At 44.4% G+C, this 26,449-nt stretch overlaps 2 protein-coding genes across 8 annotated transcripts in view; one reads left to right on the forward strand and one right to left on the reverse strand.

The window, feature by feature from the left end:
• Positions 1–1,474: 1,474 nt before the first annotated feature.
• LDAF1 (lipid droplet assembly factor 1) lies at positions 1,475–24,937 on the reverse strand. 6 transcript variants are annotated; one of them, XM_040458815.1, is made up of 6 exons: positions 24,797–24,937; positions 22,349–22,376; positions 22,003–22,202; positions 14,172–14,340; positions 11,995–12,133; positions 9,457–9,973 (listed from the first exon to the last, which is right to left on the reverse strand). In XM_040458815.1, exons 3-6 carry the CDS (start codon positions 22,096–22,098, stop codon positions 9,889–9,891), a joined length of 489 nt encoding a protein of 162 aa, XP_040314749.1. In that variant the 5' UTR covers positions 22,099–22,202; positions 22,349–22,376; positions 24,797–24,937; the 3' UTR covers positions 9,457–9,888. The 6 variants fall into 6 exon arrangements, with proteins under 6 accessions (XP_040314751.1, XP_040314750.1, XP_040314749.1 ...); XM_040458817.1 differs by lacking the exons at positions 9,457–9,973; positions 22,349–22,376 and adding an exon at positions 1,475–3,279 and having other exon boundaries at positions 24,797–24,936; XM_040458816.1 differs by lacking the exons at positions 9,457–9,973; positions 22,349–22,376 and adding an exon at positions 5,474–7,195 and having other exon boundaries at positions 24,797–24,934.
• A 98-nt stretch (positions 24,938–25,035) lies between these two features.
• The window catches only part of DNAH3 (dynein axonemal heavy chain 3), a 176,612-nt gene continuing 175,198 nt past the window's right edge, over positions 25,036–26,449 (forward strand). For both annotated transcript variants that reach the window (XR_005785574.1, XM_040458819.1), the window contains exon 1: positions 25,036–25,349. The gene's annotated coding sequence lies outside the window, so the exon portion shown is untranslated. The remainder of the gene's footprint in view (positions 25,350–26,449) is intronic.

The raw sequence follows: 26,449 nt of genomic DNA on the forward strand, positions 1-26,449 counted from the left end.
AGTATCCAACTTCAGCTCAGGTCATGATCTCATAGCTGGTGGGTTCAAGCCCCACACTGGGCTCTGTGCTGACAGCTCAGAACCTGGAGCCTGCTTCAGATTCTGTTTCCCTCTCTCTCTGCCCCTCCCCAGCTTGCACTCTGTCTCTCTCTCTCTCAAAAACAAACATTTAAAAAAAAAAAAAAAAAAAGCATGCCTCTCCCTTGTAACCTGGACTTGCCTACAGTTTTGCTGTTTGTCCCCAATTGCAATTCTCTTTTATTCACAGATAAACCCATCTTTTTTCTGGTAAAATAACTGGCAGTATCTATGAGGTTACCAATTCAAAGCAGACAGTATGGTCTCTTCTCTTCCATACTTAGGAATGGATCCTCCTCCCTTAATTCTGTTAGGGTCACAGGGGCAGGGAAGATGCCAGGAAGCAAGCATGGATGCAGGAAACATGGGTTCTAGCCCTGGTACTGCAGACTTACAGTGTCTGGCCTCAGGTGTGCATCTTCAGGAGAGGACTGAAGAGGCAATCTATTTATTACCTTGTTACCCAAGGTGTGTGGTCTGTGCAAGGCTTCCCCTGGGAGCTGGTAAGCAACGCATAAACTCAGGTCCTGCTCCAGACCTAAGGATTCAGAATCTGCCCTGTAGCAGGACTCCTTGTTACGAATGCACATTTACAATGCACATTAATGGATGCAAGTTAACATTTGATGTGTGAGTCAAAAGCTTCTTCCAGTTAGCGCTACTCCCTGCTGGCCCAGCTTCATATTGCCTGAACGTGAGCTCCCTCTTCTGGCTCAGAAATTAAGCGCTTTCTTTAGGAAACACTTCTGATCCATTTGTTTTTTTTTTTTTTAAGGGTTTCAAATGGGGCTTGAAGCTCCAGCACCTAAACAGGGGCATAGCATACGTATAGGACCTTGAGTCTCCTCCTGCGTTTTGGAAACTTGAACAATGCCTACAGCCCGGAGCGGAGGGGGGGGGGGGGCCGGGGGGCCATGCCCTCTCCAACCTAGATGGCTCGGATTCCCCCCTGCCAAGGAGTCCACTTTCCCCGTGACTCAGCCTTGTCATTTCTGCTTTTTTTTGGTAATATTTATTTATTTAAAATTTTTTTTAACGTTTTATTTATTTTTGAGACAGGGAGAGACAGAGCATGAACAGGGGAGGGTCAGAGAGAGGGAGACACAGAATCTGAAGCAGGCTCCAGGCTCTGAGCTGTCAGCACAGAGCCCGACGCGGGGCTCAAACTCACAGACTGCGAGATCATGACCTGAGCCGAAGTCGGACGCTCAACCGACTGAACCACCCAGGCGCCCCAATTTTTATTTATTTTTGAGAGAGAAAGAGAGAAAGGCAGACAGAGAGAGGGAAACCCAGAATCCAAAGCATGCTTCAGGCTCCCAGCTGTCAGCACAGAGCCCAAGGCAGGGCTCGAACCCACGAACTGTGAGATCATGACCTGAGCTGAAGTTGGAGCTTAACCGACTGAGCCACCCAGGTGCCCCATGTCACTTCTGCTTTAACAACAAAGCAGGGAGAGATGAACAAACAGTGCCTGACCTGGCAGGCTGGTGATGGGGTAGTCACCAGCCAGCCCTGAGACCTTTGGCAAACTGTTGGCCCAGTTTCCTCTTCTGCCAGCTGATGAATATCACATGAAGTTGGAAGAGAGTGACCTTGCAAAACTGTTGTGAAAGGTCAAAAATAGTAATCGATGTGAAAGGTCTTTGAAAACCTGAAATGTTTGTTTCACAAACATGAAGGTGTTTTCCTGATGCCATTACTGTAACTGGCTGCTCTAGCACAGACCTGGCCAACTCCAGCCTCTGATCCCAGACGAGCTGTGCCTTGCTTGGCCTAATGCTCTTAATTCTCATTATTTGTCTACATCAAGATTTCTCAACCTTGGCACCAACATTTGGGCCCAGATAATATTTTTGTAAGGAGGTGTCATATGCACTGTAGGATGGTTAGCAGCATCCCTGGCCTCAACCCACCAGATGCCAGCCTCACCCCCTCTTCCAAACACACACACAGTCATGACAATCAAAAATGCCTCCAGATGCTGCCAGACGGGAACAGGCTATAGATCCAGACTTCTTGATCTTTCTAGTCAATGGAAAATGTTGTTCAGGGGCTTCTATGTATAAGGTTATAGGCTACCCAAAGTGAATAGACGGACTTTGTTTCCATCCCCAGAGCACTGGTGGAGAGGAGGCACGTAAGCAGGGTGGGAGGAAGGACAAATGCAAGAGACAATTTCGTTGAGGAAGGGTATAATTGTTCCACTGTGTTGTAGCACTTTTATAATCTAGAGATCACTTGCCTCCACCTCCCAAAGATTCTGGGTGGGTAGCATTCTCACTACAGACTGAGGAAGTCAACACACAGAGAGGTTGTCACTTGCTCACCATGCCTGGTCCACAAGGGCTGTACATATAAAGACAGTGCACACAGCAAGACATGACTTCAATTTAAGCTGGACTGTGGAAGGTGGAAATGTTTCAAAAAGGGAGGTTTGGAAAGGGTATGCCCAACACCATTGATTTTCAACTTTTCTGCCACACACATGATGGATAATATCCACCCTAACGACACACCCAAGAGGCACACCAAATTTGTATGTAATCCCTACCCCCTTCCTTTCCTTCAGGAAGGCAAAGAAAGCACTTTAATAATTTATAATTGTCACAGCTCTTACCAATCACTCAGAGAGTGTGTGTGTGTGTGTGTGTGTGCACGCACGTGCGTGCACGCATAATTTAATCACTCAGGATATGTGTATGCATGCACGCACAGGGGTTCTGGGGGATGCCATGGCATAGGTAAGGTTACTCTCAAATTCTACGTCCTCTCTCTAGCTCCACCTTTTCTCTCCTGCTCAAGGAAGCACAGCAGAACCTCATGAAAGTACCGTTAGTCATTCTCAACCTTCTTGCGACAACTCACGCCTGATCTGCCTTTGCCAAAATGCCGCAACTTCTGGGCTCAATCCCCCTGTTTTTTCTCTCTTTTCCAACTTCTATTTAAATTCTAGTTAGTTAACATACAGTACAATATCGGTTGCAGGAGTAGAATTCAGGGATTCATCACTTACCTATGACACCCTGTTCTACACGGAGCAGACTGCAGAAGCTGCACACAAGTGGTAGTTGAAATGGTTACTTCAATGGGGACAATTTTAGGGGAAGCCAATCGCTCACATTCCGTTTCATGAAAGCGGCGATCTCTGGAGTTCAGTGACACGGCAGCAAAGGATGTGGGTACGGTCGCAGATGGCATCTATTAGGGCATGGGTCCAAATTTCAGAAGGCCTCAAAGGCAGGTTGGAGGAGTGGATATTGAACAGTACACGGGTTACACAGGTGGGTTTTGTAGTCAGGCAGACTGGGCTTGAATCCCACTTGTTTCTGTGTGCCCTTAAAACAGTTTAACCACTCAGTCTTTTGGCTTCTTCATCTCTAAAATGGGTGGTAGTGAGGATGGACTGAAAACGTGTATTGATTTGTAGAGGTTTCAAGATCGCACCCAACATGTGGCAAAAACAGAGACATACTGATAAATTAACATTCTGGCTGTATAAAGTCACAGCTTTCATGCTCTGAGGATAAATTACCTTTCCAAATGAGCCGCACATTGAACTATATCTAAAAAGCAGGCACCTTTTGAATAATGGGTGAGTCCTAACATTCCTCCAAGCTTGGCTAACAATAGGCCTCTTACACGTTCCTGTTGCACTGTTTTAAACGATGGTGCACTGTGCATTTTGACAACTGTGCCTTATGGGCCCGTTCTATGGCAGGCACTCTGCTAGGTTCTGTACGTTATTTTACTTTGTTTGATTGGCAAAGGCCTTGGGCTCCAGGCAATATTATGGGGAGCCTGAATTGCAAAGCTATGATTAGATGCCACATTTCTTGGCAGAATTAGTGAGTCAGTTCTGCTCTAAACCTTAGTTTCATTTCTAAACTTCAGAGGCTGATGCATACAAAAAATGAGAAGCCAGCAGGGGCAGCTTGTGATGGGTCTCACTCAAGTGTAGTGGGAAAGCACCTTGTACTTGCAGAGTTTGAAGTAAGGATGTTTATATAATCGGAAATGTGTTTTAAAATGATCTCTTGGCTACTCCTAGGAGACCATCTCATAAGATGTCTGTGTAAAGCTCTCAGCACTGAAAATACTCCCAAACATTATATCCTCAGCCCAGACCTACACTCTAAGCCAACAGTCTACTTGATTAATCCTATTGGTGTTAAAGGCGTATCTGACTTAATATAAGCAAAGCAGATTTTGAATATTCACCCAGTCCCCACCTCAGAAAAATAGTTTCTCTGTCTACCCACCGGCTCAAGTTAAAAAAATTTATGTCCCCCTTTCCTTCATCATCCACATGCAATCAACCACCAGATGCTGCCGGCTCTCCAAGGGAGGGAGGTCTCCATTACCTCCATCCCAGTGTGGTGCCACAACCATCCTCTGCTCTGGGCCTCTGGAGACCTAAATGGCTTTCAGCTCCCAACCCACTGCCTATAGAATGATCTTTTAACATCCAAGTCTATGTCCCTCTAAACTTTATGGTCTTCCCTTTACTCATTGGTGTAAATTTCTTACTATATGGACCAGTGCACGATGGACTCCTATCTCTTTCATCTACCCTTTGCTTACCAGGCCCAGCCACACTGACATTTCGATTTTTCCAGTCTCTGGGCCTTTGTGTCCCTGTGCCTTCTGCTGGGAACATGCAGCCCCAGCTCATGGCATGGCAGTAACTTCTCATTCTTTGGTTCAGAGAAGAAATCCCTGCTTGCTGTGACTAAACTGGCCTCCCACAGTTATTTATCATCCTTTACTTTCATTGATATGCTTGTCACAATCTAATACTTTGTCTGCTTGTTGTAGCAGGTAGACTCTAAGGTAGAGCCCATGATCCCAACCTGTGGTACACATGCCTTTGTGCGATCCCATCCTTTCCAGTGTGGTTGGGACCTGTGATTGCTTCTAACCCACAGAATACAGTGAAAGTGACAAGATGTACGTGATTATGCTACATAAGAATGTAATGTCTGCCTTGCTAAGAGACTCTCTCTCTCAGTGGCTTTGAAGAAGCAAGCTGCCAGGTGTGAAGTTCCATATAGACTGCAGGGAACTGGATGCTGCCAGTGACCATGTGGGCTTGGATGTGGATCCTTCCCCAGGTGAGCCTCAAATGAGAACCTAGCCCTGGCAACACTGTGTTTGTAGTCTTTCAAAGGACCCAGCTGAGCCAGGACTCCTAACACACTGAAAATGTGAGTTAACATATGCTCTTTTAAGTCTATAGTTTGTGGTAAACTGCTATACAGCAACATTTAATTCACTTGTTAAACAACTCCTGTGTTAGAAAGTGAACTTCAGGACTGGGGACCTTTTCATTTTTCCATTACTGAAGCCTCAGAACCCAGCTGGGTAGATACCATCGACAGAAAATAGCAGACCCTTGCATGAAGAAAAGAAACATTTAATAAATACCAACTGTTAATACTGGCAAGAAAGGGCACCTCTTGTTCTCAAGTAGAGGTAAAACCACCTTTAGGGACAGGCATGACAGTCAAGGGATTCAGAAGTTTCCAGATGAAGGCCTTTATGCCCTATCACAAGTAGCAGGCTTATTATTTTAGTTTGCCCAGTAAATATTTCCTCTCCTTCTCATATTCCTTTGGGAGTATGCACACCATCCTATGTGAAACCAGTGGACCTGACCTAAACCATCCCTGGTTCCCATGAACCTGTGTCCCAGCCCTGCCCTATCAGCAGAGTCTAACCTCCTGGCCACTGTGATTGGTTCAGGGTTGCTCACATGACCCAAGTCTGTCCAATCAGAGCCAAGCCCAGAACATCTGCTTGTACTGTTGGAAAAGAGCAGCTTTCTTACCAGTGCAGAGTGCTGACTGTAGGGTTGATGTAAAGCCAGAGTTGCTGGGACCCCAGGTAAGGAGGGCCTGACTGGAAAAGGAGCTCACAGGGAGGAAAGTAGGGCTGAGGGCTGAGAGAGATGCCTCAAAGCACCACTGGATCCGGCAGTACCTGAAAATCTAACCCCTGGCTTTTTAGTTGAGTGAAATGAACTTCCCCCTTCTGCGCCCCACTTTTTAAAGCCACTTCGGGTGGAGTGTCTATCACAAACCCTATTACCTGGGATCTGACATGAAATCAACAGAGAAGGAATAAGCAGGTATGATGTCTTGGGGGTGAAATAAAGAGTTAAGAAGCTCATCTAGATAAATATTTAATAAAATGCCACAGCAGACCACTGAAGTAGAAATCCCATGGGATTTTAAAAGTTTGTGTAATCCTTTAGCATTCCATAGGACTTTTTACAGATGTGGCTTAACAAGTTCCTGAAAACAATACAAAAGTGTCAAGTGCAAGTATTTTAGAAAGTAACAGCACTTAACAGTACTCAACATGGGAACTAAGCCTTTAGACTTTTTCAAAAGTGCCCTTGGCCATAAAGTTAACTTTGGACTGTATTTTCCAGCTTTGTCTGAGAGGCCATAATTACCAAATTTTGCTAGTTTTTCTGATACAAAGCTAATAAGGCAGAAGAATTTGTTCTGTTTTCGATCACTTTTGCCACCTCGTTTCAAGGAGGTGAAGAAATAAACAGCTTCCTCATTTCAGAAACAAAGAAAAAAAAGAAAGGAAGCAAGGAAGGAAGGGGAGGGAGGGAAGGAAGATAGAAGAAAAAAAAAGAAACCATAGTTGCCCCAGTTGGGCCCTTGGACACAAGATTGGAGTCTTTGGGGTCAAGCTGCTGGCTGTAAGGAGTGGGGCCAAAGTCAAGACCGCACACTGGAGAGGAGTGAAAGGTGGGAGGAGCTGCCAAGCCACTGCAATTTTTAGCTAATTCTCACGTGAGGGTGGGTCAGCCAACAGAACCACAGGGACTCAAGAGCAACTGATCACCAAGTGGCCTCAAGTTGCCCCCGCAGGATCCTACAAATAAGAGAAAAGGCTAGAGGACACATACAGGGAGTGTTTGACCACCCAGCCCCCATCTGAGTCAATCCTAAGGGTTGAGTATGATCCACAGACTTCGAGAAGTGCTTGCAAAAAGCTCTGGCTCCGCTCAGCCGATCATTCCTGGTAGAGCCCCTCTAAGTCTGCGGACTTCATAGCAAGCTGACAGTCGCCACCGGAGTTTTGTTGTGTTAACAGTCTGTTTGGTAACAAGAGGAAATGGTTAGCCCTACGGCCTCTTTATTTATTTTTTATTTTTTAAAATGTTTATTTTTGAGAGAGAGAGACAGAGCATGAGTAGGGCAGGGGCAGAGAGAGAGACACACAGAATGTGAAGCAGGCTCCAGGCTCTGAGCTGTCAGCACAGAGCCCCACTCAGGACTAAAACTCACCAACAGTGAGATCATGACCTGAGCTGAAATTGGATGCTTTAACCGACTAAACCACCCAGCCACCCCATGTTTATTTATTTTTTAATGCTTATTTATTTTTGAGAAAGGAAGAGAGAGATAGAACATGAGTGGGGGAGGGGCAGAGACAGAGGGAGACAGAAAATCTGAAGCAAGTTCCAGGCTCTGAGCTGTCAGCACAGAGCCCGATGCGGGACTCAAACTCAGAAACAGTGAGATCATGACCTGAGCCGAAGTTGGATGCTTAACTGACTAAACCACTTGCCACCCCATGTTTATTTGTTTTTTAATGCTTATTTATTTTTGTGAGAGACAGAGAGAAAGAGAAACAGAGAGAGAGAGAGAGAGAGAGAGAGAGAGAGAGAGAACGTGGGTGGGGGAGGGGCTGAGAGAGAGGGAGGCACAGAATCCGAAGCAGGCTCCAGGCTCTGAGCTGTCAGCACAGAGCCCGATGTGGGGCTTGAAACTATGACCCATGGGATCATGACCTGAGCCAAAGTCAGAGGCTTAACCAACTGAGCTACCCAGGCATAGGGCCTCTTTAAAGAGCTTTAATGCTGAGCATGCACAAAACTGAATACAGGACTTTCTTTGTTGGTTTGTTTTTAGCTACTTCTTGAAACACCAGATTTGAGGCTTTACCATTTACAGATGGAAATTGAGGGTACAAGAGGTTAAAATGACTGAGTTAGGGGTAGGGATTATGGCCCTTCCCCCTATTCTAATTTGGACACTGCATTTTCTCAGTGTATTGTTCACATTCTCTCAATAATCCAGTGATTGTTGGAGTAGCCCTATTTTACCAGTGAAAGAAAACTGAGAACAGAGAAGTTAAGCAGCTTGTTCAAGATCACACAGCTAAAAAATGGCAGAGCTGGGATTGAGACCCATATCTTCTGATTCCAATTAATCCGCTGTTTCTTGACATCTTCAACAGAAGAGAGGTAGGGGCAAAAAGGAAGACAAATAGGTCTTTTTTAGCCCCTGTGATGGCAAGTTTCTGAGGGGAGTGAGAGTGGAGATAGCATTATCGATATTAAGTGCATCTATAGGTTATCTTTGAATTTCAAATACCTTTGCCAACATGGACACCCCAGTGCGGAAAACTGTGGCATACACCAGAGTTTGGCTGACCAACACAGCTGAGAAAACAGCACTCCATCTCACAGCCTCCTTGCCAGCTTAACAGCCAACTGACACAACTCTAGCCAAGGAAGTCAGCTTGGACAGGATGCGGAGAGGTCCTAAGAAAAACTGCACTTACTTGATAAAAATGGTCAGACTCAAGTGGTGAGGGAGGTCTCATTTTTTTTTTCTCCCTTCATCCTGCCTTGAATGTTCTTGGTGTAGCCAGAGCCACAACAGCTTTCTTGTGGCCATGAGGTCACAAACCAGTGGGCTAAGCATGGCAACACCAAAAGACATAAGGTGGCTGGTATGTAGATGACACCATGCAGTTAATCCATTTTCTTAAGGACATCTTACAGTTTTATTCCCTTTTTTCTTTTTCAAAAATTTTAGCTGCATATTATCTTTTGTTTTAAGGTCAAGATCCCATTTGCATCATGGAATAAAGTGAACAGTTCCTCTTTCTTCCCCCTATGCTTTGGAACATTCAGTAAGAGTTTCTTGAGTTTAAGAATTCACTAGTGCAAGGATTTTCAGGTGACAACTATTTTCATAGTAATATAATATGCTCAATGCCTTTGTTGCTCTCATTCTCCACAAAGGAACAGTGGAGTGTTTTTTTTTTAAGCTTATTTTTGAGAAAGAGAGAGAAAGCATAAGTGGGGAAGAGGGAGAAAGAAAGGGAAACAGGATCCAAAGGGGGCTCTGTGCTGACAGCAGAGAGCTCAATGCGGGGCTTGAACTCACAAACCGCAAGATCATGATCTGAGCCTAAATCAGAAGCTCGACTGACTGAGCCACTCAAGTGCCCCAACAGTGGAGTTTTCACAGTATATGTGGAACATCTGCATGACTCCATGAACCAATATTCTCCAAATGAGCAATGCATGAAGTTAAAAAACACGCACCATAGAAGATCTAATAAAAGTGCAAGACAGACCAGTAGATTTTAATATAATGAACTACAAAAAGTCACATTTCAGTTAACCTTTGAGAAACTACCACGTATTGAGTTTTGGTGTACTATCAAAGAACATCCACAGTCATCTGAAAAAGCTTTTCCTCTCTTTGTCAGTCACACATTTGTGAGGCGGGGTCTGCAAAACCCAGCTGACCTCTATTAAGGAGACCTTAAAGATCTTTGTAACATGTAAAACAATGCCACTTATTTCATTTTGTAATGGGAAAATGTTACTTATAAAGATGTTATTTACATCAACTGGTAAAACTGCTCTTTTTAAAGGAATAAATATTTTTTGAATTTGTTAATTTCTACTACAGTAATTATTGGTACATTTAAACCACATGAACAAAAACTTGGGGAGATTCAGTAGTTTTAAGAAGGTAAAATGGGTCATTTTAAGAAGGTAAAAAGCTTGAGAACCACTGCCCTAATGAAAACAATCAGTCCAGGGGTCTTGGTTGGGAGGAGAAGAGGGCTGTAAGGAGATAAAGGAGAAATCTTGGGTATCTTTTTTTGTTTGTTTGTTTTTGAGAGAGAGAGACAGAGTGCGAGCAGAGGAGGAGTAGAGAGAGGGGGGCACAGAATCCAAAGCAAGCTCCAGGCTCCGAGCTGTCAGCACAGAGCCTGACATGGGGCTCGAACCCACAATGCTGAGATCATGACCTGGGCCGAAGTTGGATGCTCAACTGACTGAGCCACCCAGGCGTCCCTCTTGGATATCTTTTTACTCTCTTTGTTGACAAGTAGGTGGTATTCAGGTTTTGCTACTTCCTGCGGTATAGCAGAGCAGGGTTCAGAGGTGGGGAGAAATTTTGGCTCAGAAACATTAGCTTTAATAAGCCACATTTTGGCTAATATTTTTCCTTTTATCTCCTTTGAGACTGATAGTCATCAAAACAATTTAGAGAAGCTGAATGTAACTCCAGGGACATCAACCAGGCAAGCCTATGACAACCACCCCTGAGGTATTTTAAATTATACCTACTTCACATTTTATTTTCCAACATGAGTAACAAGAGGATAACACTTTGGTAAGAAGTTCAAGGGCTAGTCTACAGAAAAATAAAATTCAGGATGTAGGTTCTTTTAGGGCAAGGGTTGGCAAATCCCTTGGGCCAAATCTGGCCTGCTGCCTGTTTTTGTAAATAAAGTTTTATTGGAACACAGCCATGCTCACTTGTAGGCATGTAGCCACCTGTGTTACAACAGCACAGGTGAGGAGTTACAATAGAGACCACATGGTCTGCAAAGCCTAAAATAAAGTATTATCATCTGGCCCCTTACAGACATTGTTTGCTGACTCCTGTTTTGGAGTCACTTTGGAATCTTGGTTAAGAAGCTTTAGAGTTAAGTGACTTGTAGAGTTAAGTAACTTGTAGAGTTAAGGGACTTGTATAAGTCCCTTCTCTGCCACACTTTGCTTTGGGACTTGGCTTCATTTAGTTGTCATAGATTGGAGCTAGTACCTGCCTCACAGGGTGGTTGTGAGGATTATATGAACTAAGGCCTGGAAAGCGCATAACAGAGTCCCAGGCACAGAGCAAGTGCTTGATGGGTAGCTGCTGTCATCAATTAAGCAAGAACTTAAATGAAGCATAATGGACAGCCCACTTGGGACTTAGATTCTAAATTCATCAAGGAGAATGGATAAAAATCAAGCATTAAAAAAAAAAATCATCTCTAGGGGCTCCTGGGTGGCTCAGTCAGTTAAGCGTCTGACTCTTGATTTCAGCTCAGGTCATGATCTCATGGTTGTGGGATCAAGCCCTGCACAGTACAGAGCCTGCTTGGGATTCTCTCTCTCCCTCTCTGCCCCTTCTGTGCTCTCACACACTCTCTCTCAAAATAAATTTAAAAAACATTAAAAAAAAAAATCTCTGAAAATCCCTTAGGAGGGCAGTCCATTATAGACAAACATACTGTCTTACACTAATCTCAGTATGGCTGGTTTTCCCTCTAGCATTTAAATACATCACTGTTCCTTCAGTGAAGGCCCAGATGAAGTGTAGCTGGCATTTAGGAGCCACAATGTAGGAACATAATCCATGTAATCAAACACAAGATAACACACTCAGTATGGTGAGATACACACACACACACACACACACACACACACACACACTGAAGAGCAAAGGGAATGAAGACAGACTTTGGGAACAGCAGATTTGTGGCCCCCTGCATCATCCTGAGGTACATGCATGCTGAGTATTTCCGGTTGCCCCCCGCAAAAACCCTTAATTTGAATTTTTGTAAATTTAATGGTATCTTTTAAAAGGAATCAGTAACAATTACTTCAGAGTTGCCATGACAACAAAATGAGTAATTGTGTGTGGTGGTTGTTTGAAACTCCATCGTAAATTCCCAAGTGATGTCTGATGTATATGGAATAAGGAACACCTGCCTCTCACAATTTTACTAACCAAATAGGGTTAAGGTATTATTTGTGAAAAACCCCCAAATGGTAAAGATTAAATTATTGCACTGACATGTATTTACCTGGGAGAAAACCAGTAGTTGACAAGGCTGGAGACCATCACGTAGGACACCATGATTGTCCCTGACATGACGAGTGACACAAAGCTCAAGCCACAGAGAACACAAAGCAGTGAGAGGCCACCCACAGAGATGACCAGTCCTAGAAGAAAGCATAGTTAGGAGAAGCATTCAGCTAAAACAGATTGAAAGCTACCAGACCCAAGGCCACTGTGCTTATGACAGTTAACTCAGACTTTTTAAGTGAGATTTCCCATAAAGATCCAGGTTTCCAGTATCACTTTAAAAGAAGGTAATCTAGGGGCACCTGGGTGGCTCAGTCGGTTTAGTGTCCGACTTCGGCTCAGGTCATGATCTCACAGTTTGTGAGTTTGAGCCCCTCGTCGGGCTCTGTGCTAACAGTTGAGAGCCTGGAGCCTGCTTTGGATTCTGTGTCTCCCTCTCTCTCTCTCTGCCCCTCACCTGCTTGCTCGCTCTTTCTCTCTCTCTCTCTCAAAAATAAATAAAACATTAAAAAAAGATTTAAAAAAAAAAGGAGGTAATCTAACCACCCGAGTGGGCATCACTGCAAGGCAAATACCCTTTTCCTTGCCTTGGGAGTGGTCAAATAACTCAGGACTCCATCCTCATGGCTACAGTGATATAATTTCAGGGACGGACCTTGCAAAGGAAGGAAATCAGACAATATAAATGGATGTGCTGCCTTTTTACAAAGATTTGCAAAATCCTGGATCAGTGTTTTTCCAAGTGTGGCCAACAACCACTGTATCAGAATCAGATGCATCAGGAAGGCTTGTAAAATTTCAGATTTTTGGACCCTACTCCAGAACTACTAACGATCTCTGGATGAAGCCTAGAAGTCTGTATCTTCAAAAACACAAGTAAGACTTAAACACACTCAAGTTCCAGACTACTGTTCTAAAGGCTTTATATATGCTGTTCCTCCTGTTTAGAAAGTCTTTACTTCCCCAAAGGAAACAAGAGTTGTTACAGATCTGTAAATCCTGTCCTCTGTTAAACTTTGCGTGATACACCAAAATGCAGTGGTTCTCTTCCCCTCCTTAAATTTACTTTTGCTACAGTACTCATTCATTCCTCCACTCATTCATTCATCTGTCTCTCTATCCATCAATATTTAGTGAACAGCTACTCTGCCAGGCTGTATTTTGCTCATCTGCCTATGATGCTCACTTTCTCCTTTGAGTATAAATTGCCTTATCCACAGTTCCCCAGGCAGGGAAACAACTCTGCTTGATCTTAACCCTGGGAAGTCGTAAGATAAATCAGAGGTTATTGCCTGACCCAATGGCAACCACCTCTTTGGCCAGTATTTTGTGATTTGTGATCTGATATGAAAAGGCAAACTGAGCTGGTCAGATCTGCCTTCTCAGTAATTTTATCTTAGCAACAAAAGGAGAAGTTGACAGTTGGCAGTGTGACTTCAGGAGGAAAGGTGGTGAAGAGGAAACATTAGTACCTAGCAAGGTACCTGGCATGCAACGGATATTCAGTAACTAGTTGTGAAATAGACTGTTACTATTCATGTAGAAGCTACTAGGTGCCATGGGCTGTGCTAAATACTTTATGGAACTATAAGTTTCAATCCTTACAATAATGCTTTGAGACAGTTATTATATCATCCCCATTCTACATATGAGGAGTTTGAGGTTCAGAGAGGATAAATAACTTGTCCAAAATTGTGTTGGTGGAAGTAGGATTCTTTTTTTAAAAAAAAAATTTTTTTTAACGTTTATTTATTTTTGAGACACAGAGAAAGAGAGCATGACCAGGGGAGGGTCAGAGAAAGAGAGAGACACAGAGAGAGAGAGAGACCATGACCAGGGGAGGGTCAGAGAAAGAGAGAGACACAGAATCTGAAACAGGCTCCAGGCTCTGAGCTGTCAGCACAGAGCCTGACGCGGGGCTTGAACTCATTGACCGCGAGATCATGACCTGAGCTGAAGTCGGACACTTAACCGACTGAGCCACCCAGGCGCCCCTGTGGAGGTAGGATTCTAATGTGGACTCCAGAGTCCATCTTTTAACTACTCTGACAATCTGCCTTGGTCATTCTGATTTTTTCAATAAGAGGAAACTTTGATATCAGTGGCAGGTGCCAAATAAATACTGTGCTCCCAACTGAATCATTTTCCAAGGGGGTGAATAGATGAGCAGGATACCTTCCAGTAAAATGACTCCCACAAGAGCAGCCAGGGAGGTAAGCACCACAAGGAGCAGGAAGAATCCAACAGGAATGGCCGACACAGCAACAAACACCAGCATAGTGAGGGCCAGAAAAGGATGCCTGTCCAGGTACTGACCCACCGGAGACTTCATAAAGGCAACCACCTGCAGGCAAAGGAGAAAGAGCCAGGATTAAACGCTACGTCTGACCCCCAGGTTGATGGACCCACCTGAGCTGCAGGAAGTATATAAGCAAAGGCCATGAAGTTGGATGGCTCATAAGTAATGTAACAAGTCAACAACCCTAACAATTTTCCCAAGACATGAGTCACCCTGGCAACAGCTTAAGGTAGCTATAGGCAGATGGCAGGTTTGAGAGTCCCACCCAACTTTAAGTCTTATGAAAGTAGGAAAGACCTGGTCATGGCTCTACCGCTTAACACACACCCTCTCAGAAGAGGCCCTCAGCATGTGTACACATGGATGTAAAGTACACACCATTTATCTCCTACTTCACAGCTGAAGTTTCATAGTTGAGGCCACTGAGGCACAGAGAGGTTAAGTCCTAGCTACTTGGCATCACCTGGGAGCTTGTTGAAAATGCAACATCTCAAGCCCTCCCCCAGATCTGCTAAATCAGATGATTTTTTTTAATGTTTATTTTTGAGAGAGAGAGAGAGAGAGAGAGAGAGAGAGAGAGAGAGAGAGAGAGAGAATGAGCAGATGAGGGCAGAGAGAGAGGGAGATAGAGGATCCAAAGTGGGTTCTGCGCTGACAGCAGAAAGCCTGATGCGGAGCTCGAACTCAGGAACCATGAGATCATGACCTGAGGTGAAGCTGGATGCCTAACCGACTGGGCCACCCAGGCACCCCCATCCCTCAGATGTTGATTTTTAATGAGATCCCAGGTGACTTGTACGCACATTAAAGTCTGAGAAGCAATGGCATTTGCCTAGAGTCACGCGGTTTCCAAGTGGCAAAATCTAGGCATCCAAAGCTGAATCTCTTCATTCTGAATGTCTAATGCGTGCAATGGCTTCACCTTGTTAGGAAAAAATGCTTTTATGTCATCAACTTGGATACCACAGTCAGGACATAGTCCGATGACACCTGCAAGCTTATGCTGTGTTAATAAACAAGCTAACTTCCTTCACCAGGCAAAAGGGTTTTTTTTGGATCTGGCTCAATGGGGAAGGGCCGCTTTAATAGAGAACTGGCCCTAGACAACCCCACAAGGATGGGCTTCGCCCCTCTACTTAAGCCCCATGCTGTCTCTCTCCTCACTACTGACATGTTGGTTCCAGTTCCCTTACAATGTTCCATCAAGAACTTTTTCCCATCAAAACTAGTCCTTCCCAGGTCTCATTCCTCAGTGCCTTACAGGCCAGGAGCTGAAATGAAGAGGAAATTCAAGCTACAGTGATCATGGATGCCACTACACAAAACACATGTTCCTCTTAATGACTCCAATAGTGGGGATCTGGAGGCAAGCTAGAAGGCAATAGGGTTTTGCAGTTGAAGTTGATAGTGATCAAAATACAGTGCTCATGCTGCTTAACCAGAAAAGGCTGTTGTTCCAAGAAGCCACTGCCCTTGGTCTTGGGGCTTCAGCACTGCCTCCTTAGAACTCTCCAGGCATGAACAACTTCACTTCCTGTCAGGCCACAAAAATGGCACAATGCCCACTAGCTATACTGCCTCTAGCTCCTCCTGAGAAAAGCTACCAGATTTGGCTATTCAACTTCTCCTGTTAAGTCAGCTGAAGGTGAGAGAACGGGTCACGGGAGTGGGGCTGGTCCCTGGATCTGTCTTAAGTCCTGATTGCTTTCCAGCTCTAGTCCACATACATTCTTATTAACTCCTCCAACCACCCAAGGCATCATCTGACAGACTGAACTGTTCTCTCTGACCCTTATAATCAAGAGACCCAGTAACCACAGTGGGGAGATGAGGCTGGAACACCTGAATGCCAGGCTCATGAGTTTACACCTGGACCATCCAGCACAGTAGCCCCATGTGGCCACTGCAGACTTGAAATATGGCTGATGAACTAGGTTTTTAACTTAGTTTAACTTAAATTTAAAAATGGATATATGCTTCAGTCACAGGAATATTTTTAATTACATTTCAAAGAGGTCAGGTAGGTTTCAAATAAATTTTCAAATGTAAATTTCATGAAATCTGAAGAGATCAAGTATTTTCTTTTTTTTTAATGTTTATTTATTTTTGACAGAGAGAGACAGAGCATGAACAGGGGAGGGGCAGAGAGAGAGGAAGACACAGAATCCGAAGCAGGCTCCAGGCTCTGAGCTGTCAGCACAGAGCCTGATGCGGGGCTCGAACTCACAGGGCGTGAGATCATGACCTGAGTCGAAGTCAGACGCTCAACTGACTGAGCCACACAGGCGCCCCGAGATCAAGTATTTTCAATGGATATTTAGTACCTGAATTGAGATGTGCACTAAGTATATTTAAAAATGTAGACTGGGGTGGCTGGGTGGCTCAGTCAGTTGAGTGTCAACTCTTGGTTCCAGCTCAGGTCAGGTCAGGATCTCATGGCTGTGGGATCCAGCCCTCAGTCGGGCTTCATGCTAAGCGTGGAGCCTGCTTGAGATCTCTCTCTCTCCCTCTCCCTCCCTCCCTCCCTCCCTCCCTCCCTCTCTCTCTCTCTCTCTCTCTCTCCCCCTCTGCCCCCTTCCTTGCTCACGCTGGCTCTCTCTCTAAAATAAAAAAATAAACCTAAAAAAATGTAGACTATCTCGTCACTAATTTTTTATATTATTACATATCGAAATGATATTGTTTTGGATATTTTGGGTTATATAAAATATATTATTGAAAGTAATTTCACATTTCTTTTCATGCTTTTTAATAGGACTACTATTAAAACTCTATACACACATTGCACAGTACTTCCACTGTAAAGCACTTGTTTAAACTTTATCTAGAAAAAAAAACAGGAGGCAAACTGCTGGCATTTGAGCAGGACTATGATATCATGAAAGCACTAATTTAAGATATATGAACCTGGCAGTCATGTGCAAAAGGCAATTATGAGAATTCGCCTGAAATCAGGCAAGAGACACTGATGGGCAAATCTAGGCTGATGGCAATATGAAAGTGGAATGACAAAAGAAAAATCAATAGGACTTGGGGACAGTTTGGCCTGGGGATCCAAAAGGGGAAAAGTAGGACTATTCTTCCAGACCCTAAAAGAATCTATTTTTTTCTTATCCTCTTCTGAGTCTGGGCCCTGTAACCAACAAACAGAATCATTCAGATATGCAGAGAGACCATTTTAAGATGCAGTTAAGCCCAGCAATTGTCTTCCCCTAAGAAGTACAGCCCTACTTAGGCCAGTCTGTCATAGAAGAGGAGGATATGATTCAGTTACACCTAATAATAATAGAGGGGCACCTGGGCAGCTCAGTTGGTTGAGCATCCAACTCTTGATTTCAGCTCAAGTCATGATCTCAGGATTGTGGGATCAAGCCCTGCAACGGGGTCCTGCTGAGCCTGCTTAGGATACTCTCTCTCTCCCTCTGCCCCTCTCCCCCACTCACTCTCTCTCTAAAATAAAAAAAGGAAATAAAAAAATAATAGAGAACATTGATTAAACACTCAGGCACCAAGCACGGTTTTAAGTGCTTTCAATGTATTTACTCATTTATTTCCCCCTAAGACACTCACAGGCAGGTAAGGAGGAACTTTATTTAAATCCAGGGAATTGGAACATAGCAATTAACTTCTCATTCTCATGGCAATAGAGGGGGATATAATGGGAGGATGAAAAGTGGGACAGCTTATTATTCAGTAACATGAACTGCAATTTTCCATCCCTATCCTGGAAGCAGGCACATGTCATCCAACCTGGATTTTACAGGGAGGGTGCTGTGCTGAAGAACTCAGGAATGCCAGGCTGGGACAGACTAGCACTGTTATGTGCCAGGCTCTGTGCCACAGCTTTTCTAAACAGCTTCTGAGATCACCTCACAACAAACCAATGAGCCTGGCATTGCTTATTTTAGAGAAGAGGTGATGGAGATTCAAAGACCCTAAGCAACTTGCCCAAGGTCAAAGGAAATTTATTTTAAACTGCACACAATTTATTTTAAACCTGCCTGAGTATGGCAGGTTCCAAAGTAGGAGTGATGTGGCCAGTATTTAAGGACATGAAGGCTCCATATGGAACTGTTTAGGAGACAGGCCAATTCCCTGGTGTCAGAATGCAAAAGACAATCAGTGTCCCTTGCTACCAGAGAGAAGGAGGACAAAGGCATCGGATTATTTAAAACCACTGGTAAAGTGCTGGTATCCAAAATCTATAAAGAACTCACCAAACTCCACACCTGAAAACCAAATAATCCAGTGAAGGAATGGGCAGAAAACATGAATAGACACTTCTCTAAAGAAGACATCCCGATGGCCAACAGGCACATGAAAAGATGCTCAACGTCACTCCTCATCAGGGAAATACAAATCAAAACCACGCTCAGATACCACCTCACCCCAGTCAGAGTGGCTAAAATGAACAAATCAGGAGACTATAGATGCTGGAGAGGATGTGGAGAAACGGAACCCTCTTGCACTGTTGGTGGGAATGCAAACTGGTGTAGCCGCTCTGGAAAACAGTGTGGAGATTCCTCCAAAAATTAAAAATAGATCTACCCTATGACCCAGAAATAGCATTGCTAGGAATTTACCCAAGGGATACAGGAGTGCTGATGCATAGGGGCACTTGTACCCCAATGTTTATAGCAGCACTTTCAACAATAGCCAAATTATGGAAAGAGTCTAAATGTCCATTAACTGATGAATGGATAAAGAAATTGTGGTTTATATACACAATGGAGTCCTACGTGGCAATGAGAAAGAATGAAATATGGCCTTTTGTAGCAATGTGGATGGAACTGGAGAGTGTGATGCTAAGTGAAATAGGTCATACAGAGAAAGACAGGTACCACATGTTTTCACTCATATGTGAGATCTTGAGAAACTTAACAGAAGACCAAGGGGGAGGGGAAGGAAAAAATAAAGTTAGAGAGGGAGGGAGTCAAACCATAAGAGACTCTTAAAAACTGAGAATAAACTGAGGGTTGATGGGGGGTGGGAGGGAGGGGAAAGTGGGTGATGGGCATTGAGGAGGGCACCTGTTGGGATGAGCACTGGGTGTTGTATGGAAACCAATTTGACAATAAATTTCTTTAGTAAAAGGCGAAAGATTTATGCGATCTGAAGAGAAACCAGAGTATGACAATAAATTTCATATTAAAAATAAGTAAATAAATAAATAAAACCAGTGGTAAAGACAACTCCAAGGTGCTGGGTAACAGTTTCTCCCAGACCGCGGTCCCTAGGTGCCCACTGGTACATGATTCAGAGGTTAGTTCAAAAACATCCCTTGTGGGCCAGCATGGGAGCAAAACTAGTTAGTCATAGGTAATCCACAAGTGAAAATGCCATCAGGGGGCATCTGCCCAGCCCATGTTCCTTCTCTCTTCCCACGTCTCTGAACACTGTCCCTTCCCACAATAGGGGTAGGCCCCTGGAGCCATGTTTCTCTCCACGAAGTGAGAAGCCCCTGCCCAGCTGTCACCAACCTGGCTACAAGTGACTTGGTCAAGCCTGATCCTAGGAATCAGACATTCCCAGAGAAGGCTCCTAAAGGGCTTCAGGGAGGGAGACATAGGGAGTTGAAGGTACCAGCCTGGGGAGTCACACTGGCCCATGTGAATGGAAGAGTCAAGAAAGCCAGGCTGTAGAGAGAGGAGAATGAAGGTGATGCACAAGGAAAAACAGTAACTGGAAGCAACATGAGCAACATGGCCCAAGAAAAGATGTTGAGAGTTACCTCTAACCCCAGTGACCTGCCAGATCCTGATTCACTTCCTGCCCTTGGCTTCTAAGATAGCCTCCCATTTCCAAAGTCCCAGCATGCCTCACTACTCATTTGCTTAAGCTATTTTGAGCAGGTTTCTGACTCTCTCAGCCTAAAAGTAAGACAACAAAGACTTGACATTCCAGAGGCTTCCTAGAAGAAATGATGGGAGTTGTTTCACAAATACTCTGTGTAGAAGCCAATCTATTCTTTTCTGGAATTTAAAGGGCTGATTAACTCTGAGGAAAGGCTAAAACTTATTTGGGAGAAATAAATCATCTAAATATGCTCCAAACAAGTAGATGTTTCTATAAATTATGCTTATGTCAATCTGATGGAAGGTTCTGTAATACCTTTTCTTACATTTTTGTTTTTTGTTGGTAATTTCACCATTCAAAATGGCAGAAATACTGTCTAGTGTTCTTAAGTGTAAGAAGGCTGTGATGTGCCTTAAGAGAAAATACTTTGTTCAGGCAAGATTTCTAGTGCTATTGGCCATGAGTTTAATGTTAACGAATGAACAATATATATATAAGTAACCTGCAAACAAAAATACACATGCAATAGTTTATGTATTTATCAATTGATGAGTATATTGTGACCATACATTTGCCAGAGCCTAATCCTGTAGTTCCCCTGGAGAAATTGCGAATTCATTGTTTGAGGCGACCTCATAGAACTTAAATAACACATCTAATGAGAATCAAATGCACATGGAGATGAGCACAAGGACCTTTCCTACTAAGCTAACTTTTAGCAACAAGAGTCTCATCCTGCTGACTAGAAAGCTGCCTGGCCAATTTAAAAATAGCTTGGTAAATCCACCAAGAGGGCCAGAGGCATTTTGGGATGAGTCCAGGAAAGATCGCTACGGAGTATATTGCTCTAGACTGCAAAGTGGTAGCTCTTCAAATAGACCCTAGGGGAATTGTACTGTCTAATACAAAAAACAGATCACAAACTAGTTCATTTCATTACATATATGTATGTACCTTATGGGTATACTGCATGGGAAAAAAAATGTCTGGAGGGAAATACAACACAATGTTAATATTATCTCTGAGAGCTGTTATTTTTTTTCCTGACAAAATGCTGAGTGACACACAGAAGAAGGCAAGAAAGATAAAAATTCAAGAAAGCAGAATATACCATCTCAAGTCCCATTGCCATTGAATGGGTACTGAACATCTGAAAAGTGGCTAATTCAAATGGAGATGTGCCATTAAGTGTAAAATACACACTGGAGTTTGAAGACTTACTACAAAATAATGTAGAACGTTTCAATGACTTTTTTCATTAATAATTTTTTATAATGATTACATATTGAAATATTTAGATATATTAGACTAAATACATCAAAATTAATTTCACCTACTTTTTACTTTTTAAATGTGGCTACTAGAAAATTGTAAATTACATATGTGGCTCCTATCATACTTCTATTGGACACTGGGTTTCTAGTGGAAAACTGGACTCAAATCTTAAAGTAGGCTTTAGCCCCTCAGTCTCAGGATAACAGGGCAAAATTAACAACAAAACAAAACAGGAAGGTATCTGTGGCAAAGACTGAGAGCCACCCTTATATCTAAAGAACTGCATTTACCCTTAGGGGAGACCTGCAACTAAATTTTGGTCTATGGGATATAATTGGAAGTGCTACCTGTGTGTGACTTCTAGGAAGGCCTTTAAATTAGAAGTGGCTTGCAAGTCTTTCTCCCCTTCCCTCCTCCATCCCATAGCCTGAAATGTGAATACAGTGGCTGATACTTTAGCAGCCATCTTGGACAATGAGTTTGAAGATCACAATTTAGGCATGTCAGAGTGGTGAATTAGAAAGATTCCTGACCTACTCCAAATTTCTTCTACCTCAGAGAGAAATAACCTTCTATGCTGTTTAAGCTGGTGTTATTTTGGGATTTTTCCATTACATACCCTGATTGGAAACTGACCTTTGAGTTATTCTGGATAGACTCAATCAGCAAAGACAGCTTCCTCTGCAGTTCCTGCAAGTCCTTTGAGGTACTTGGGAGGTCTTCTTTTGCCATCCTGAAACCCACTTCAGTCTCTTTATGGGTTAATTCTTCTATCTGTAAGCTGTCCAGGGCAGGGTGCAGTCGAATCTCTCATGTCACCCTGTCTCTTGCTGTCACTGGTGAAACAAGAAGTAACTTAAACCATTAGTAGTATTCACCCAGCCAGTTCAACAAAAGCTTCTACTATCCTCACGCATTGATGGTAGGTGTGCAGGTGGAGGGTAGCTTGGCCGTATGTATCAAAATCTCTAAGTGCACACACCTTCTTCCAACAATTCATTTTCCAGAATCTGAAGGAGATAATCAAATAGGTATATCAAAACATACAAAAAGGATGTGCAGTGCAATCGTATTTATAGTATGTAATAAGCAGCAAAACATTGGAAAGAAGCTAACTGTAAGAAATTGGTTAAATAATGATAAATTCATAAAATGGAGTATTCGTTACTTGTTAAAATGATAGTGTGGAGGGGTGCCTGGGTGGTTTAGTCGGTTAAATGTCTGAATCTTGCTTTTGGCTCAGGTCACGATCTCACAATTTGTGAGATCCAGCCCTGCATCTGGCTCTGTATTGTCAGCACAAAGCCTGCTTGGGATTCTCTCTCCCTACCCCTCTCCACCCCTCTCCACTCCCTTCAAAATAAACAAATAAACATTTTAAATAATGATAATATGGACATTTAGTGATATGAAAATACATCCATGGTAATAAGTAAAAAAAAAATTACAAGATATCCCATACTGTTACGTAAACCTTAGTATTTTACGTCTATATTCCATAGTAAAATAAAAGACCTAGAAGGATATGTATCATATAATACCAAAATATTAATGATATTATCTCTGGGGGCTTACGTTTATTTTTTTTAGCCCGACAAACTGTTGCAAAGAAAGGTGAAAGGTGAAACACTATTTAAGTCCCATTGCCTTTTTCCCCCCAGAAAGCTTTTCTTAAGCAATGATGGTGGTCAATTTCTTTATTCACTACCCACATTAACAGGTTGGCTCCCAATTACACAGCATCATAAATCATTCTCTATTTACTTGTAAATCTCCTAACAAGAGGTGCCTCAAGGGGAAACCTAGCTACAATATACTCCCTAACTCAACAGCCTTTAATTTCCAGGACTGTCCTAATCACATATAACTTATAAAACCAATTTGTTCAATTAGATATCTATTTTTTTAACCCTTACTGGATTTTCATACAAAAAACATATTGTTCTTATTTTGTATTTTCCAAAACTGGAGGGCTGGACACAATTTCTTCCTTACAAATGACCTCTTGCTACTGATAGTAAAAAAGCCTCAAAGATCCTGTCACAGTGGCCAAAATTAACTGAGTGATGCCGACATTTGTTTACCATATTGACTACACCACATGGTAATTATGTGAGTTAAGGGGGGAGGGGTTACTTATTAATACCACTAGGGCCTAGAATGAAAATTAAAGTCCATTTTAATTACCCCAGCTAGAGTGCTTCTGCTACAACCCCGTTTGTGAAACAGGAACGCTTTGCACAGTAAAGGACTAACCCCTCTACAGCCATATTCTGTCTTTGAAGCTGCTACTCGCACAGATTTTGGATTTGGGATGTTCCCAGGACTCAGCTCCCCTAATCTCATCTCTGCAGCGGGCAGAAACAAGCCCAGCTCCCCTTACTGGTCTCCAGAGGCCTTAGGGAACCCAAGGGCCACCCAGACCGGTTAGGGAAGTCCGATGGGAACCAGCGTGGGTAGAAAGCGGTGGGCCATTGCCGTGAAATACATCCACCTGGCTTCCAATCCCCAGACTGCCTAATCACTCACTCTACGGAGGGGTCTCCCCAGGCACTTAGAAGTTTCCAAACCGAAGGCGGCAATCTCTTAACCCTGCGCAGCCCATAAATTACCTGCCTTCTCCGCCTTCCCGGCTGACCAAAGAGATCACTAACCAACCTTCCCGTCCCCCTCCCCCAGCCATGGCTCTTCCACTCCCGCCCCTCCCGGGGCTAACGGCCACCCGGAGCGTTCCAGCTAGAAGGGAAAGGGGGCGCATCTCTTTTTGGGGAAAAGGAATGCGGGGCGCCTCGGGCCTACCCGGGCCGCTTCACCCAGCAGCTTCCAAGTCTCTCAGCCTTCGAAGCCGCGAGGGGGAGGAGGCGCCCTGCTTCTAGGGATCCATGGGCATGGGGGGAAGCGGCAGGGATGCAGGTGGAGAGGGTGGTCCGCCTACGAGAGAGCACGGAGGCTAAGAAAGGGAAGTTCAGGGGCGAGTGGAGTACTCTTGTCATTAATTTGGGGGAAAAGAATACACCTTTGTTACTTGGAGCTCCCCTCTCTGCAGTGACAAGGGAGAGGGTCCCTCGGTAGAGAGGAGGGACCCCTTGAGAAGGTGGGCACCCATTTTCATTAATCCTGCGGAAAGGGTTTAGAGACTCCCCAGCCGGGTTTCCCCAAGGGGCAGGGTCTCGGGGGTGGGATGGGACTGGCAAGCCTGCTATCAAATCTAGTGGTGGATGTGAGGGTGTGTGTGCACTCCGAGCCCGTTTTAAGGCTTCGAAGGGGTAAGACGTCCCTTTTCGCTAAACAGCGGACAGGGGACCACACCGCTAGGCACCCACTGCCTTCTCATTTGCCCTTCCCCGCGAGGGGGTCTAGCCAGCCCAGGCATGCTGTATCCTACCACCCAAGCTTCGAGCTCTCACCAAGGCCCGGCGGCTACACTTACCGGTGTCTGCGACCGGAGCTGAGGGAGATGGGAAGAGGGGGAAAGGTCAAGGAGGAGGAGGAAGGAAGGTTCTTCGGCACTGGCGGGAGCTGCGGCCGGCTTCCTGCCCAGTCCCGGCCGGCCACCTCCCTGCGCCGCGTCCCGCCCCTTCTCCGCCCTCGCCCCGCCCCTTCCCCCGCCCCTCGGTTGCCGACGTCTACCCCAACTTCGCTCTGCTCGGCTCTTCCCGCCTGCTGCCGGAGGGAGCCGGAGCCGGCAAAGGCGCGCCCTGGCCTCGCGCACCATGCTCCGCCGAGCGCGCTCTCTGCCTCAGCGTTTTGGAGCCATCCCAACAGGCCCTGAGAGCTTTACAGATGAGGAAACTGAGGCCCAAAAGAAATTGCCCGTCCCACACCCTTGGCTTGAGGTGAGAGTGCCCATGCCACCGCCAACACAGGTGGGCTGGCCTCTGAGCACGGGTTTGTGTAGTCTTAGGGCTTCCCCTGCCTAAATGTCTACACCTGTACCAACTCTTCTGGAAGCATTCCTGGAGTTCAGGACACCCAACAATGAGGTATGGCCTTTACTGGAAGGTGTTAGCCATTACTTTTCATGCAGAAGTCACGAACCCGCGAGATCCTTAAAGATGGGTTCAGCTATTATCTCTGTTTTTTTTTTATGGATGAAAAAGTCTAAACCTAAGTCCCTCAGTTCTACATCAGAGCCAGACACGTTCCCTGGCCCCAAACCCATAGAGCAGGGTTTCTCAATGGCAGCAATATTGACTTAGTAGGTGGGAAAATTCTGTATTAAGGGGCTGTGAATTGTAGAATGTTTAGCAGCATTCCTGGCCTCTACCCACTAGATGCCAGTAGTAATCCCTTTCCTCCCAGTTGTGACAACCAAAAAATGTCCCCAAACGTTGCCACAGGTTCTGTGAGGGGGCACAATCGTCCCCAGCTGAGACCCACTGCGATTGAGGGTTGAGTGTATCCGTAAACACCATGGCGGGGGGAGGAGGATCCCAACAGTTCTGGGCTCTGATCTCATGGCTTACTGTGTGACCTTGGTGAGTTACCTCTCTAAGCCTGGGCTTTGTCTCTAAAATGATAGGCCCGTGCATTGGCCTGCTACTACATAGTTTTCAGGCACTTTCCATCCAGGGACCTATGTTGACCTACCTTTCTTCTGTGACCTGGATGACAGTCACAGGGTTTTAGTGAGGACATGTGCAATAATAGCTATAAAGAAGTTAATACCTATCTGGAGTATAAAAGAGACTCAAAAAGATTGGATGGCACAGTCTTTTACCAACTAATGTTTCTAGAAATAAACAGGCTGGTGGATAAAGACAAGCTTGGGGTTAGTAAGAATAAAAAGAAGCTAAAGGGGGCGCCTTGGTGGCTCAGTTGGTTAAGCAGGTCATGATCTCATATCATAATTTGTAAGTCTGAGCCCCGCATCAGGTTCTGCACTGACAGCGCTGGGCCTGCTTGGATTCTCTCTCCCCCTCTCTCTCTGCCCCTCCCCTGCTCACTCTCTCTCTCTTTCTCTCTCAAAGTAAATAAACTTAAAAAAAAAAAAAAAAAAAAAGCTAAGGAATCCTGCTCTACCTCCACAGCAGCCAAGAAAAGAGGAGCTAATGGTGGGGATAAGTGTCCCTAAATTCTTAAG

This window comes from Herpailurus yagouaroundi, unplaced genomic scaffold, assembly GCF_014898765.1.
Source record: "Herpailurus yagouaroundi ecotype Mexico unplaced genomic scaffold, PumYag 222, whole genome shotgun sequence".
NCBI classification, from domain to species: Eukaryota; Metazoa; Chordata; class Mammalia; order Carnivora; family Felidae; genus Herpailurus; species Herpailurus yagouaroundi.